At 42.3% G+C, this 14478-nt stretch overlaps 1 protein-coding gene across 1 annotated transcript; it reads left to right on the top strand.

Annotated features, from left to right (window-relative positions):
- Positions 1–4389: 4389 nt before the first annotated feature.
- LOC123157711 (uncharacterized) lies at positions 4390–10812 on the top strand. The gene is made up of 7 exons (XM_044575945.1): positions 4390–4499; positions 5911–6085; positions 6191–6381; positions 6772–6852; positions 8047–8093; positions 9584–9748; positions 9823–10812. Exons 1-7 carry the CDS (start codon positions 4390–4392, stop codon positions 10302–10304), a joined length of 1251 nt encoding a protein of 416 aa, XP_044431880.1. The 3' UTR covers positions 10305–10812.
- Positions 10813–14478: the final 3666 nt, after the last annotated feature.

Genomic DNA, 14478 nt, shown 5'->3' with positions numbered 1-14478 from the left:
GGAATAAGGAGTGGCAAGAGACTAAGCTTGGGGATTACCAAGGCACTCCAAGGTAATATTCAAGGACAACCAAGAGCCTAATCTTGGGGATGCCCCGGATGGCATCCCCTCTTTCGTCCTCGTTCATCGGTAACTTTACTTGGAGCTATATTTTTATTCGCCACATGATATGTGTTTTGCTTGGAGTGTCATTTTCTTTTGTTAGTATTTGCTTGATGGTATTTAGAATAATGCTTTGCATATTTATTTTCAAGAAAAATGTCAAGGATATCCTTTACCATGCTTATTTTGCTAGTATACATGTTGTTGTTTGAAAACAGAAAGTTTACCGCTGTTGCAAAAATTCCCTAGAAAAGTCAGAGAGTGACATATTGTTGAATCTTTTTGAATAATGAGATCTGATAAATCTTCTACAGCGTGCTATTTTTCTCATAATTTTTGGAGTTAGGGAAGTATGATGAATCTTGCATTCTTTACAGACTGTACTGTTTTGGCAGATTGCTGTTATGTTTGCATTGTTTGCATATGTTTGCTTGTTTAATGATTCTATTTGAGTATAGGAGTATTAAATATGCAGAGACATTTAGTATGAAATGTTGAATAATAATTTTAAGTGATTTGTTACAGTAGAAAATGATAAGGTTTTGCATTGGTTTATACTAACCTATCTCACGAGTTCTTGTTGAGTTTGGTGTGGATGAAGCTTTTGATAAAAAGAGAAACCATGGTATGAGAGGAATTAAGGAGACACAAAAGCTCAAGCTTGGGGATGCCCAAGGCACCCCAAGATAATATTTCAAGAAGTCTCAAGCATCTAAGCTTGGGGATGCCCCGTTAGGCATCCCACCTTTCTTCTTCAACAAATATCGGTTAGTATCGGATGAGCCTAAGTTCTTGCTTCTTCACATGAGTTGTGCTATCCTTGCAATGTCATTTTGTTTTGTTTTGCTTGCTGTTTGAATGAAATACCAATATCTGAAATTCTTTAATGAGAGAGAGTCTTCACATAGTTACATAATTATTTAGCTACTCATTGATCTTCACTTATATCTTTTTGGAGTAGTTTTTCATTTACTCGTGTGCTTCACTTATATCCTATGAGTAAATAGTTGAATGAGCTGAATGTCATAAATCTGAAATTATATATGTTTCATTTGCTTATCCCATGGGGAGTAATGACTTCACATCTAAGAAGTAGAGGTTGTAAATTTATTGAAGGTTAGCAAGCATTGTATTGGTCATTTGAACAATTCATGAAAGAATATTGAAGGAAGAGAGATTTCACATATAAATATACTATCCTAGACATCTTTTATAATTGTGAGCACTCATTAAGTATGACATGCTAAAGAGTTGATGTTGGACAAGGAAGACAACATAATGGGTTATGTTTTCTCACATCTCAGTTAAAGTATATTGTCATGGATCATTCAAACATGTTGAGCTTGCCTTTCCCCCTCGTGCTAGCCAAATTCCTTGCACCAAGTAGAGATACTACTTGTGCTTCTAAATATCCTTAAACCCAGTTTTTGCCATGAGAGTCCACCATACCTACCTATGGATTGAGTAAGATCCTTCAAGTAAGTTGTCATCGATGCAAGCAATAAAAATTGCTCTCTAAATATGCATGACTTATTAGTGCAGAGAAAATAAGCTTTGTACGATCTTGTTATGGAAGCAATAAAAGCAACGAACTGCATAATAAAGGTCCATATACAATGTGCAATATAAAGTGACGTTCTTTCGCATTAAGATTTTGTGTATCCAACCCTAAAAGCGCATGACAACCTCTACTTCCCTCTGCGAAGGGCCTATCTTTTACTTTATGTCTTTTACTTTATGCAAGAGTCAAGGTGATCTTCACCTTTCCCTCTTTCATTTTATCCTTTGGCAAGCACTTTGTGTTGGGTGATCCTGATATATATATATCCAATTGAATGTAAGTTAGCATGAACTATTATTGTTGACATCACCCAAAGGTGAATACGTTGGGAGGCAAGACTATAAGCCCCTATCTTCCTCAGTGTTCGATTAAGACTTCATAACCACAAGTATTGCGTGAGTGTTAGCAATTGTAGAAGACTATATGATAGTTGAGTATGTGGAGTTTGTTATTCCTGAAAATAAGATGAATTGCAATTGTTTGATGACTAAGAATAAAGTTTGCTAGTTTATGGTCTATGCTTTCAACATGTGAATTGCTTGTTACTGGTTCGTGAGAAGTTTTATGAGATGAACTACTGTTATGACATATAATCATGCTAGAAAAGGTGATTGAAATTATCATTGATCAAGCTTGTGCACCTTCTAGCATTCAAACTTCATAAATTCTTTCTTTTATCATTTACCTACTCGAGGACGAGTAGGAATTAAGCTTGGGGATGCTGATACGTCTCCAACGTATCTATAATTTATGAAGCATTCATGCTATTTTATTATCTGTTTTGAATGATTATGGGCTTTATTACACACTTTTATATTACTTTTGGGACTAACCTATTAACCGGAGGCCCAGCCCATATTGCTATTTTATTGCATGTTTCAGTATTTCGAAGAAAAGGAATATCAAACGGAGTCCAAACGGAATGAAACCTTCGGGAGCGTGATTTTTAGGAAGAATATGATCTGAGAGACTTGGAGTTCACGTCAGAAGATCCTCGAGGAGGCCACGAGATAGGGGGGCGCCCACCCCCCTGGGCGCGCCCTACCCTCTTGTGGGCCCCTCGAGGCTCCCCCGACCGACTTCTTTCGCCTACATAAGCCTACATACCCTAAAAACATCGAAACAGGAGATAGATCAGGAGTTCTGCCGCCGCAAGCCTCTGTAGCCACCAAAAACCTATTGGGAGCCCATTCCGGCACCCTACCGGAGGGGGATCCCTTACCGGTGGCCATCTTCATCATCCCGGCGCTATCCATGACGAGGAGGGAGTAGTTCACCCTCGAGGCTGAGGGTATGTACCAGTAGCTTTGTGTTTGATCTCTCTCTTTCTCTCTCGTGTTCTCTCTATGGCACGATCTTGATGTATCGCGAGCTTTACTATTATAGTTGGATCTTATGATATTTCTCCCCCCCCCCCTATATACTCTCTTGTAATGGATTGAGTTTTCCCTTTGAAGTTATCTTATCGGATTGAGTCTTTAATGATTTGAGAACACTTGATGTATGTCTTGCCGTGATTATCTGTGGTGACAATGGGATATCATGTGCCACTTGATGTATGTTTTGGTGCCAACTTGCGGGTTCCGCCCATGAACCTATGCATAGGGGTTGGCACACGTTTTCGTCTTGACTCCCCGATAGAAACTTTGGGGCACCCTTTGAAGTACTTTGTGTTGGTTGAATAGATGAATCTGAGATTGTGTGATGCATATCGTATAATCATGCCCACGGATACTTGAGGTGACAATGGAGTATCTAGGTGACATTAGGGTTTTGGTTGATTTGTGTCTTAAGGTGTTATTCTAGTATGAACTCTATGATAGATTGAGCGGAAAGAATAGCTTCATGTCATTTTACTACGAACTCTCGAATAGATAGAACAGAAAGGATAACTTTGAGGTGGTTTCGTACCCTACCATAATCTCTTCATTCGTTCTTCGTTATTAGTGTCTTTGGAGTGACTCTTTGTTGCATGTTGAGGGATTGTTATATGATCTATCTATGTTATTATTGTTGAGAGAACTTGCACTAGTGAAAGTATGAACCTTAGGCCTTGTTTCCTATCATTGCAATACCGTTTACGCTCACTTTTATCACTTGTTACCTTGCTATTTTTATAATTTAAGATTACAAATACCTTTATCTACTATCCATATTGTACTTGTATCACCATCTCTTCGCCGAACTAGTGCACCTATACAATTTATCATTGTATTGGGTGTGTTGGGGACACAAGCGACTCTTTGTTATTTGGTTGCAGGGTTGCTTGAGAAAGACCATCTTCATCCTACGCCTCCTAAGAATTGATAAACCTTAGGTCATCCACTTAAGGGAAATTTGCTACTGTCCACAAACCTGTGCATTTGCAGGCCCAACAACGTCTACAAGAAGAAGGTTGTATAGTAGACATCAGTGGCCCCAGCTGTTTCGTCACTGACTCTTCTGACTGAAGGATGGCCCTTTGGAGAGGCTTGAGATTGACGAAGTCACCACAAGCATCTCATCTCACCCACACAACTCATATCGCCACGACGTGCTCCCCATCGCCTCACTGTTAAGGATGCATGGGATGAGCGCTACGCCGTATATGCCTCAGCCGTCTGCCCTTGTGAAATCTTCAAGGAGGCCGCCACCGCGCAGGCGTTAAAGGCGGAGAGGGACCGTGTTGTGTGGCTCCATTAAGAAAAGAAACATGCAGATTTAACGGCAGAGAGGGAGCGCATCAGATGGCGCACACATTCGAGATGGACAAGGTGACGCTCACCGAGGCCATATTAGGCTTTCCTGACCTCAATATCTGTGAGAAGGAACGAGACGAAAATGAGGTCGCCGGACTGTCACACCACCACACGTAGAGGACGAGTCGACTCATCAAATATGCATATGCACCGTGCTTTGCATCATCATTGTCGTGGTGGGAAACTAGTGCTTCTTTCCAAGACGTTTTTTTTAATTTCTTTCTTCTTCTCCTTTTCTTCTTGTTTCTCCTCTCAACCAAATACAAATCAACATGAAGGGCTGACCACACCTGCCATGTGGTTACGGCGACCAGAATTATAAGATGGAAGAGTGAGCGGCCGCGTCCGAGAAGGTGTTGTGTGCGGGGAGGTCCTATTCCGCACCTTCAGCGCCGCGCAAGCTAACCGGCGCCCGCAGCAGCGGCTGGATGGGCCGGCCCACATTCGCGCGGCGCGAAAAAAGACGACCAAAAACAGAACTCTCGATCGGGATCGATCTCACACCCTCGTGCTTACAAACAGAGCGGGCTAACCACTTGACCAGGTAAATTCTGGTGATTCTTCGCAGCGCGCGGACTTTAAAGAATAGAACTATTAATTTCTTATTACACTGTAGCGTTTACATTTTCCAATTATTTGAAAACATGTGCACATATTACAAATAGAGTTCATGCACATGCAAAAAAAAGTTCGCGTATTAAAAAAAAAGTTCACCAAATCGAAAAAGTTCATGTATTCAAAAAAGTTCACAAATTCAAAAGAGTTCATCAATTTTCAAAAAATGTTCATCGATTTGAATTAAAAAAGTTCATCAAAATTGAAAAAAGTTCACCGGATTTGGAAAAAGTTCACCTAAATTGAAAAAAGTTCATTGATTTTGAAAAAACTTAATCAATTTCGAAAAAAGTTCATCAATTTTCAGAAAAAGTTCACAAAAATGAAAAAGTTCATCAAATTTGAAAAATTAGTTCATCAATTTTGGAAAAGCTTCATAGATTTGAAAAAAGGTTCACGAGTTTCAAAAAACTCAGTTCATGGATTTTTAAAACAAGTTCATCTATTTGAAGAAGACAATTACGAACTTCGAAAAAGAAAGAAGAAAGGACAGGAAAAGGGGAAAAAAGAAAAAAGGAAAAAGAGGAAGGAGAAATGGATTAAAAACGTGTATGTTAGCACAACTAATGAGGTGGTCGGGTTGGTAGGCCGTCGATTACTGATAACCAGCGACGCGCGGTTCGAATCTTACCTCGCGCAAAGTTTTTGCAGTTTTCCTTACAGTAAGTAGAAAACAGAAAGAAAAAAATGGGCCGGCCCGCAAGTAGCTGCTGCAGGCGCCGGTTAGCGAAAACAGTAGAAACCGGCGCCTGCAGCGCCAAATAGGAATTCCCTTGTGTGCGTCTCTCAAAAGTAGATCAATACGGGCCGGAGGCGTGTAGATCAAAAGTACACTCATGCAAGTGCAAGCCCACTTGGGTGTTCCGTCACTGGTAACCGATTGGGCCCAAATAGGCAGCCCGCCCTCCTTTCCGTCCGGCGCCGCAAAGTATTTCACACGCACGGGGGCACACGGCCGCGTCTCTGTCTTGCTCATTTCGTCCCCGCGTCGGCCGCCCCGCTGTCTCCCGCCACCGCCCACCTTCCCGCCCGCTCGCTCGCCTTCGCGCCGCCGACCACCGCCGCCGAGGTGAGATCCCTCCGTCGCGATCATCCTCTACCTCGCGCTCCCTCGTCGCTGCCACATTTCCTGCTTAGTGACTTGCTCTGGGCTCCCGCTTCGCGCGCGGTGCAGATGGGCTCCCTCGGCGGCTACGTCTCCCCCTACGGCGTCTATCTCGACCAGCAGCGCGTCTTCTTGCTCGTCATCAACCGCCGGCCGCGGGACCTCTTCGACTACTTGCACTCCATCCCCGGAGCGCCCGCGGACCTGCGATGCCGCCTCGTCGGCTTCGCCGAGAGGGCTCTCCTGGCGCCGCGGCTGGGGTGAGCTTCTCGCTGCCCGTCTCCCGCTTAATCGGCTCGCTTCTTCCAGCGGTTTTTGTCGACCTTGCTCTGATTCTTGCTATGGTTCTTCCATTGGTTTCCCCGGGGGTTGTTTTTGCTCAGATTCTTGCGGTTGTTCCTTCTCCCCCCTTCTCTGGTTGCTGTTCTTGCTCTGATTTCGCACTGGTTCTTTCCCTTCCTCTGGGGACGTAATTGATTGCGTTCTTGTTCGGATTTCTGCACTGAATCTTTCGCTTCCTCTGGGTCTGGGGCCTAAGTGGTCGCGTTCTTGCTCTGATTTTTGCGATGGTTCTTTCACCTTACACCTAGTGCTAATTTGGTGATGTTCTTGCTCTGATTCTTCAAATGTGTCCATCTCTCTCCCTCCAGAAACTGGTGGCCTGACGAGAGCTCGTGGACCCTGTATTGGGCGATGTACGCGTGGGCTCACGCAGACGCAATGCTTAACAGGTTGGTCCTTGACCCCCGCAATCTGTTCGATGTTTTGTGCACAAGGAAATGGGCTCACAGTCTGATGCAGCTTAAGTAATTAGGCTTCCATGGTTAAGTTCTCAAGCACTTGGTTAATTCCTTCTGGTCTCATGTGCAGATTTGTTACTGGTGGAATGAACGGTTTGGTTTAGTATGATGGTGCACAGAATTGTTGCTATTGGAGTCAGTTACCTTTTCATGCTTAAGCACTCAGTTAATTGTCTGCTGTACAGAATTTGCATGCTGTTGGAACAGATGGTTTGGTTTAGAGTTTTCGTATAGCGCGAAGAAGATCAATCTTAACTGGAATGAATCAGTCTGTTAAGTTTTATCCAATGCTGTTCTTGGCCCAAACGATTTGGTTCAGTCCTGTAAGAGAGCACCGTTTTATGTCTTGTTCTTTTCCTGGAAGCTCCTATGCTGGCAAGGCGCGCATCACATTGTGAAATGATATTGGTCAAGTGGAAGAAAATGAAGTATCAAGCTCTGATCCTCACTGCTTAGATTTTCTAGAGAGGATCAAAAGTTTTATTTTCAGAACTGTTGCTTATTTGGTGAAACCTTGGACAGAAGACCCCAGTCCCAAGCTTTGTTGACAGTTTAGCAGTGGGGAAGTGCGGCAATGGTTTGCTTGGTTGAAAGGATATGGACAGTACAGGATTAACGAAAAAATTGCTTTGAGAAAACACACACACAAAAAAGGGTAGTAACAAGAGTTTGTTGGCCTGATATTTTCTGGTAGCAGTGTTTATCTTCCTGGTTGGTGTTGTTTTTTCTAAACCAGCTTATAGGCAGGATTACTATTTTTCTCCCGAAGGAATTATAATAATGCCAACTTAATACCCATGGTGTTTCTGCCTTTCAGTTTAATAGAACCATATTCTATCTTAGGATTCAGTTTTTTTGTCTGTTACAGTTAGTATTTCAACCTGACAACAAGCATCATCAAGACGAAGGCTTGATAAATATTTGTTCCTATGTTGCCATTTGGTAGGAATTTAAGCAGTACTGTAGTTAATAATAGAAAAGCTGTAGGAAGCAGGAGGGAGCATGACTATCCCTGACCCATTCATCACTTGTATTTGACAGAAAAGCAGTTTGATCTAACTGAATATGGCATTATGTGAGCTCAGCCCTGCACATGAGCTATCTAATTTTTGCTGTTGTTTGCAGACTTTGTGCGCCTCAGATATCTGGTAATCCATCCAATTTCGATGCAGGTTTACAACTTCAACAGATCTTCTTTTTGGGCACTTTTTTGAATGATATGACTCATAGATGTAGTTTTTGGCCTGTTTTATTATCATTTTTCTCAAGATTACCATTATTCCACTATACTGTCTGTGCTGTAAATGCACGACTATCTGATAAAGATGATTGTCACAAGGATTGAAAATTTCTACTACCGTATTTACCCAAGATTTAGGCCTGCCTGTTGCCTGATGCGTACAATCTTTTGTGACTATATTTCCAAGTAATTGTTTCTTTAACTCCTATCAAGTATTACCAAAAAGGGTTTCTGAAATAAAAAAGAACATTTGCTAATAGAAACCAAAGTTAGCAACAGCATCGCTTGCTGAGTTCACCCAGTATTCTGCAGTTGATATACACGTACGATGAAACTGGCAGTATGCTCTAGCTAAGTTCTATGCTTTGGTTCTGTCTGAACAATGTCTTTCCACTTATCATCATATCATCTGTGTGCAGTGCCCAGAAATTAGTACCGTTGTCCCTGCATAGGTCACTTAATTGGTTTATTAGTTTGTGATGTTACTCCTGCTTGACTTGGGTACCACACAAGAAGTTTTTTTTTTCTTGATTGTATGTTGTGTTGGCTACTTGTTTATTCATAAAACATATACTGGACAGAGCACTAGTGCATTTATGATTGAAGTTTCAACTATCTCAATGTAGCCTGGAATGTTTGTGATTGCCAAGATCAACTTCTTGCTATTCTTCTAGTATATCTTTTCCCTTAAGTAACAGAGGCTATAAGCCATTGGGCATGTATTCTTATAACACAATGATGTATATTTTCCCCTTAATACAATAATATAAGTACATACCTAGTTACCACCAAAATACGCTGTTCAACTTTATTATTTTAAGATGCATGCTTATATTGCTCCAGTTCAGACAGGTTCAACCTGTACATATTTTGAGCCATGCTCAGAGAACACTACTCTACTTTCCAGTTGAATACGTGATCAAGCCATAGTGGCAGATGAGTCCTATGAGGCCAAACCACATGGCCCAGTGAACTTTTGTGGCAATCCATTTAGAAGTTAAAGAAAACAATCCATTTAGAAGTTAGAAATACAAAAGGAGATGGATAAAACTACTGCAAATTATTAAAAGGCATCCAACTCAAGTTTTCACAGTAAGGGAACACAGTGATAGTTTTTCTCTAGTTTGGCTAACAAATACAGAGTAGAACATATTTCCGTTCCATATATGGACGAATATAAGATGCTACTGCAAATGTCCACCTCTGCTGCTTCTCTTCTCATTTCTATATTGCAGTGTACTTCCATGCAAATGTATGGAAGTTTTATCATATCGAATAATATCTGAGCAACTGATTACGTTGTTTCTGTGGTTTCTGTTGCAATATTTCAAGAAAATGAAACCAATAGCATTCAAGCAGTATTTGTATTAGAAGGTATGCTTTATCTAATGCTTTGTGGGTCTTCCTTTGATATTTCTCCAGCACTAGCATTTGCGAACCTATCCCTGGGCCAACCGGGATCCCAGCAAATGGCTCCACAGGAGCTGATGCAGAACAACTATGGTACACCTGCAATGAGAGTACCATCTCTGCACCAACCTGGACCAGCGCAACTCACTCCACAGGGGCTGATGCAGAACAGAGAAGGTTAGACTTTTCTGAACGCTTGTCATTTTCAGCTTGGAAGGTAGACATGCATGAACTTCTGTGTCATATTTCAGTGCTGCCCACAGTAGATATCAAAGGAAAGGGACCTGCATTAGGAGTAGGCCAGCAAGAACTGCGGGTCCATGTCGCTTGTTTGATGGCAGATGACGGCACTACAGGTGCTGCGGGATTGTTGATCAAGAGGGAAACGTGGCAGTTCATCTGCGCGTTATGTTTTCCGATGCGGAGCACGGAGGAGACGGTTCTTTTTGCAGCTGCTTGTTGTGAAGGGATCAAAGTTGCTCTGGCCTATCAACCTACTAGCATTGTGCTGGAGTCCCATCTATTCCATCTGGTCGACCTGCTACTTGGCGGCGCTCAAGCTCCCTGCCGAGATATGGAAGAGTTGACGGCATTACTGCAGCTCTCACGTTGCAGAGTGCAGCACATCACGGAAGATTCCAATGGCGCTGCTCGTCGACTGGCCATGCATTGTTTGCTGAGAGAGGAGGCCGAGATATACTTCAGTGCTCCTGATTGGCTTGTCCTTACTTAGCTGGTTGCCAAGGTCAGTCATGTTAGTTACTCTGGTATAGAGAATGATTCGCAAACTACTGTATAGGAAGTTAGAAAGAGACGGTGAATGCTGTAGATGGCAACTGCAGGCTTGATAGAGTTTAGATGCAGAGGTTTGCGAGCGTTCAGCAAGTGTAGATACAGCTGAATAGCATTCTTTTAGTGCCCGTGTGGGGAAAAACACAGGTAGCTGTGCCCGCAATGGTACACTTTTGTTATGAATTGTGTGGCTACTATCTTGTCGATGAACTGTGTAACTGCTACGTAGTTCTGAGCGCTGTGATGTAAACTTGTGTAAGAGTAGGGCCACTGGGCCAGGCACTGATAACTGATTCGTGTATGAGATGGAAGAAAGTATATCAGTTTTGGTTCTTAAGTAATCTTTGTTCCTGCAGTTTATTCTGCATACTTCGTTCGCCACATTTTTCCTGCTTGTAGCATGTTGAGGAAAATTGGCACCAGAAACCAGTGTTGGGGATCAGTTCATGCTACATTTGTTTGATATACAGTAGTAGGATTTTGAAGGTCAAGGGCCTGTGCTGGACACTTTGTCAAGTTTTTCTTTTTTACATTGACTTCTTGCCCTTCTGCAGTCCAATATCCCTTTTACTTTTGTATAGATCATCAGGAAGGCTTCAGTTGACATGAAGACATCAGTGGCACAAGTTGAGGATTATACAACTAAAAAGAGAAACAAACTGGAGTTTAAAGCAGAAAATTGAAAAGCTTACAGGTCCAGGGGCCTGGCCAAAGCACAGAGCTGACAAGCTCCATTATCCTTTACATGCAGCTGTTTGGGAGTATCTTAGTTTGGAAAAGTAGAGCTCGCATAGGGGAATTCAGCTTCTTGAATCTTTCCAGTGTTTGTCAATTACTAGCAATAGTATGGGATTGCTTGCTTGTTCTCTGAATTGACAGTTGCTACTACAGATGATGATGCTGATGGGAACCGGCCTGGCTGAGACCCGCGGTCTGATGCGTGCATGGTGCTCTCTGGCATGCATTGTGCACTTTTGAGTTTTCCTCTGGAAATGTAAAGGTCGAATGGAAGTTTTGTGAACGTTTGGTTGTCGTCGAAAGACCAACCGGTAGTGAATTCAGGTCCTTTGGTGGGAGGATCAAGAAGAAGGCTAGCCTGGGTGGTGTTCAGGAGGCTGGCACTCGCATCTCACTAACAGAGTTTTCCTTTAGAAATGTAGAGGCCGAATGAAAGTTTGTGAAGGTTTGGTGGTCACCTAAAGACCAAACACGGATTGAGGTCCTTCCTTTTGGTGGGAGGCTCGAGAAGAATAAGGTGAGCCTCGGTGGTGTTCGGGAGGTTGGCGCACGCATCTCACTAACGCAGATTAGCACTCCTGCAAGAGTGTGAACTTTGGGATACGTCTTGTCTTCGGCTTTATGGTTGTTAAGAAAAAGGGTTTCCTCCCGCTTTAGATTATAAAGCAACATCCAACCGATACAACCAGCTTGCTGGGGCGCAGCACAAACAAGCCCAAAAGAAAAAGGAGAGAAAGATAAAGAAACAAATGCCGACGCCGGCAGCTCAACTAAGCAAAGATGGCCGACACCCGCTGCACCCTCCGGAGAAGTACCACGGCCCGCCAAGCACTCTGAAGCCTCGCATACCAAGCAACATCTTCATGAAGAAATGCGACGACGACGATGTTGCTGCCCGGACAAGTCCTAGGGTTTTCCCCAGTACGCGGATGGCAGTGGGGAAGGGGTATCACCGACGCCCCTCAGGAGGGGCGTTGCCGCGCCAGTGACACTACTAGGGAAAACCCTAGCAGTAGCGCGTGTTTGAAGCCTATCAGTAGCGCGGGGTACAGCGCTACTAGTAAGGCGCTTCAGCTAAAGGTTAGCAGTAGCGTGGGCTGAACCATGCTACTGCTACATCGACTTAGTAGCAGGGCTTTCTAAAATGAGCGCTACTGGTAATTAGTAGTAGCGCTTCTACTAGCACGTGCTACTACTATTATTCCGTATTTCTTTTTTATTTCATGTTGTATTCATACACCTTTATACAAGTTTTCATACCGCAGCAATTTAGAGAATGATTTTACATCATAATGAGTTATTACATCGGTGGGAGAAAGAACCGTGGACTAGTTTCAAGTGGATGAACATCCACTTGAAATTAATCCACGTTTCTTTCACCCAGTGATCTAATAAATATCATCATCATCATCATCATCATATCATTAACAACTTATCTTCATAATACATCATTGTCATATAACACCTCCTCATGATAATCGTTTTCATCAATGAGACATCACATACAAGTTGGTCATTAGACATAATCACAACTACTCATCATCATCAACTCTCATAAACATATTGTACCTCATAACCTACTACATTCTCTTAGGACCTACTATATTTTCTTGGGTAAAATAGCATAAAACAAGATAGCCCCTGACTCTCCATTATGGAGAATGGAGATTATCCTGTCTCCAATCCTTACCTTTCGCGCAATGTTGCTTCCAAGAACCTCCTTACGAATGTCCATACATTTCTTCCATTCTTTGATTATCATGTGTTCATCATTTTTAGAAACCCGGTATGCACAGGTATGATTCGCAGGACGACCTGGCCGTATGTTCAAAACATTCAGGCGGCCATTTTGATACATCAAATGAGGCACACAATTCATCGGGATTTTCTGTTGAAAAACATAGTAATAACTTCGTGGTTAGCAATGTAGATCAGTTTTAAAAATATGCAAAAGATGCATGGATGTCATAATAGTAAAAAATGTTACCAAGAAATCTCCATGAAAGTTATCGTTATTCAACATGTGCACTGGTGGCACGTATTCACCATAATTTGGAGGAGTTCGATAAAAGGCATTGTAATTCTCAATGTCAGTACAATATGCGATCAGATGATTTTTCTCTTGATAAGTTAACTCAGAGCCATCGGTGTAGTTGGTTCTGTCTACCATCTTTCGCACACTCTTTGAAGCATGAAAATAAGCAATCAATGGAAATAAGCTGTCAACTATTTTGAAATAAACAATATAAATTACTTAATAACTATGTTTGAGGAACTCACATAGCGAAAGAAATGGAAGCGTATCAACAAGAACCCAAATGTCCAAATTATCTTGATCGATGTCAGGATCATCAAGATCCATGGTGACAAACATACCCTCTTGAAAATCATACATCTTGCCAAGTGCTTCCCAACCCGGGCAACCAAAACGGGATACGCTCTCAGAATTGTATAGATTTACCTCAAAATCCATACCATGATGGGTCCTTAGGTTAATTTTCTTTGTTTCATTCCTCTCATGATCTTCAAAACTCATCTTCTCCAAGACATAGCGTATTGCATGGCATGGATAAGCTAGTCGAATTGCAAAAGACGAAAATTACACATTGAAGTAGTAGAAGTCGAGCTTAAGTACGAAAAACATTTAGCATCATAGTGTACCGTTTCACAATTGAAGGCCTCCTCAAGCTTAATGCTGAAGCGCCGATCGTTGTCCAGGTGAGGCCTGTCGCAGAAACCCCGGTTGTCGCCGCACCAGGAGCACTTCCCGGGACCTTCGTCCGACAACATTTCCTATGTTCATAATTCAAAGATTAAACTTGTACAATTAAATATATGTACTAAAAAAACTAAATTAGATCATTATTATTCATCACGGGTTGACTATGGGTCTGTCGAGTCTTTTCTTGAAAACTCTCAGCTCACGTGGTGTATATATTCGACCATCGGTGATGGTAGCTCCTCCTTTCGTTCCCGAGTGCATTACACCAAATTGTCTAGCACATGGGAACGAAGGAGAAGCTACCCCCACGACAACAGTCGGGATTCTTCGTCCTCTCATATATGGTGGATAATCTCCCTCACTTATTCCTCTCTGACATTTGCGACCGTCGGTGATGGTCGTTACTCCTCCTTCCCCTAGTGCATAATAAAGTTCTAGCACCCGGAGAAGAAGGATAAACGACCCCTACGACAACAATCGGGATTCTTCGGCCTCGACAGTCTTAAAGTCAACCGAAATATCGTTTAATTATCTTTTTAGAAAATCTAGGTCACTCGATATTTCCTACATATTCTAGCACAAGTCATGCCAAAATTCACGGAAAATTCCGGCATAACCTTTGCTAAAACAGGACATATCGAGCACCTGAAATTTG

This window comes from Triticum aestivum, chromosome 7B (assembly GCF_018294505.1).
Source record: "Triticum aestivum cultivar Chinese Spring chromosome 7B, IWGSC CS RefSeq v2.1, whole genome shotgun sequence".
Taxonomy (NCBI): domain Eukaryota; kingdom Viridiplantae; phylum Streptophyta; class Magnoliopsida; order Poales; family Poaceae; genus Triticum; species Triticum aestivum.
This window is presented reverse-complemented; position numbering and strand designations above follow the sequence as displayed.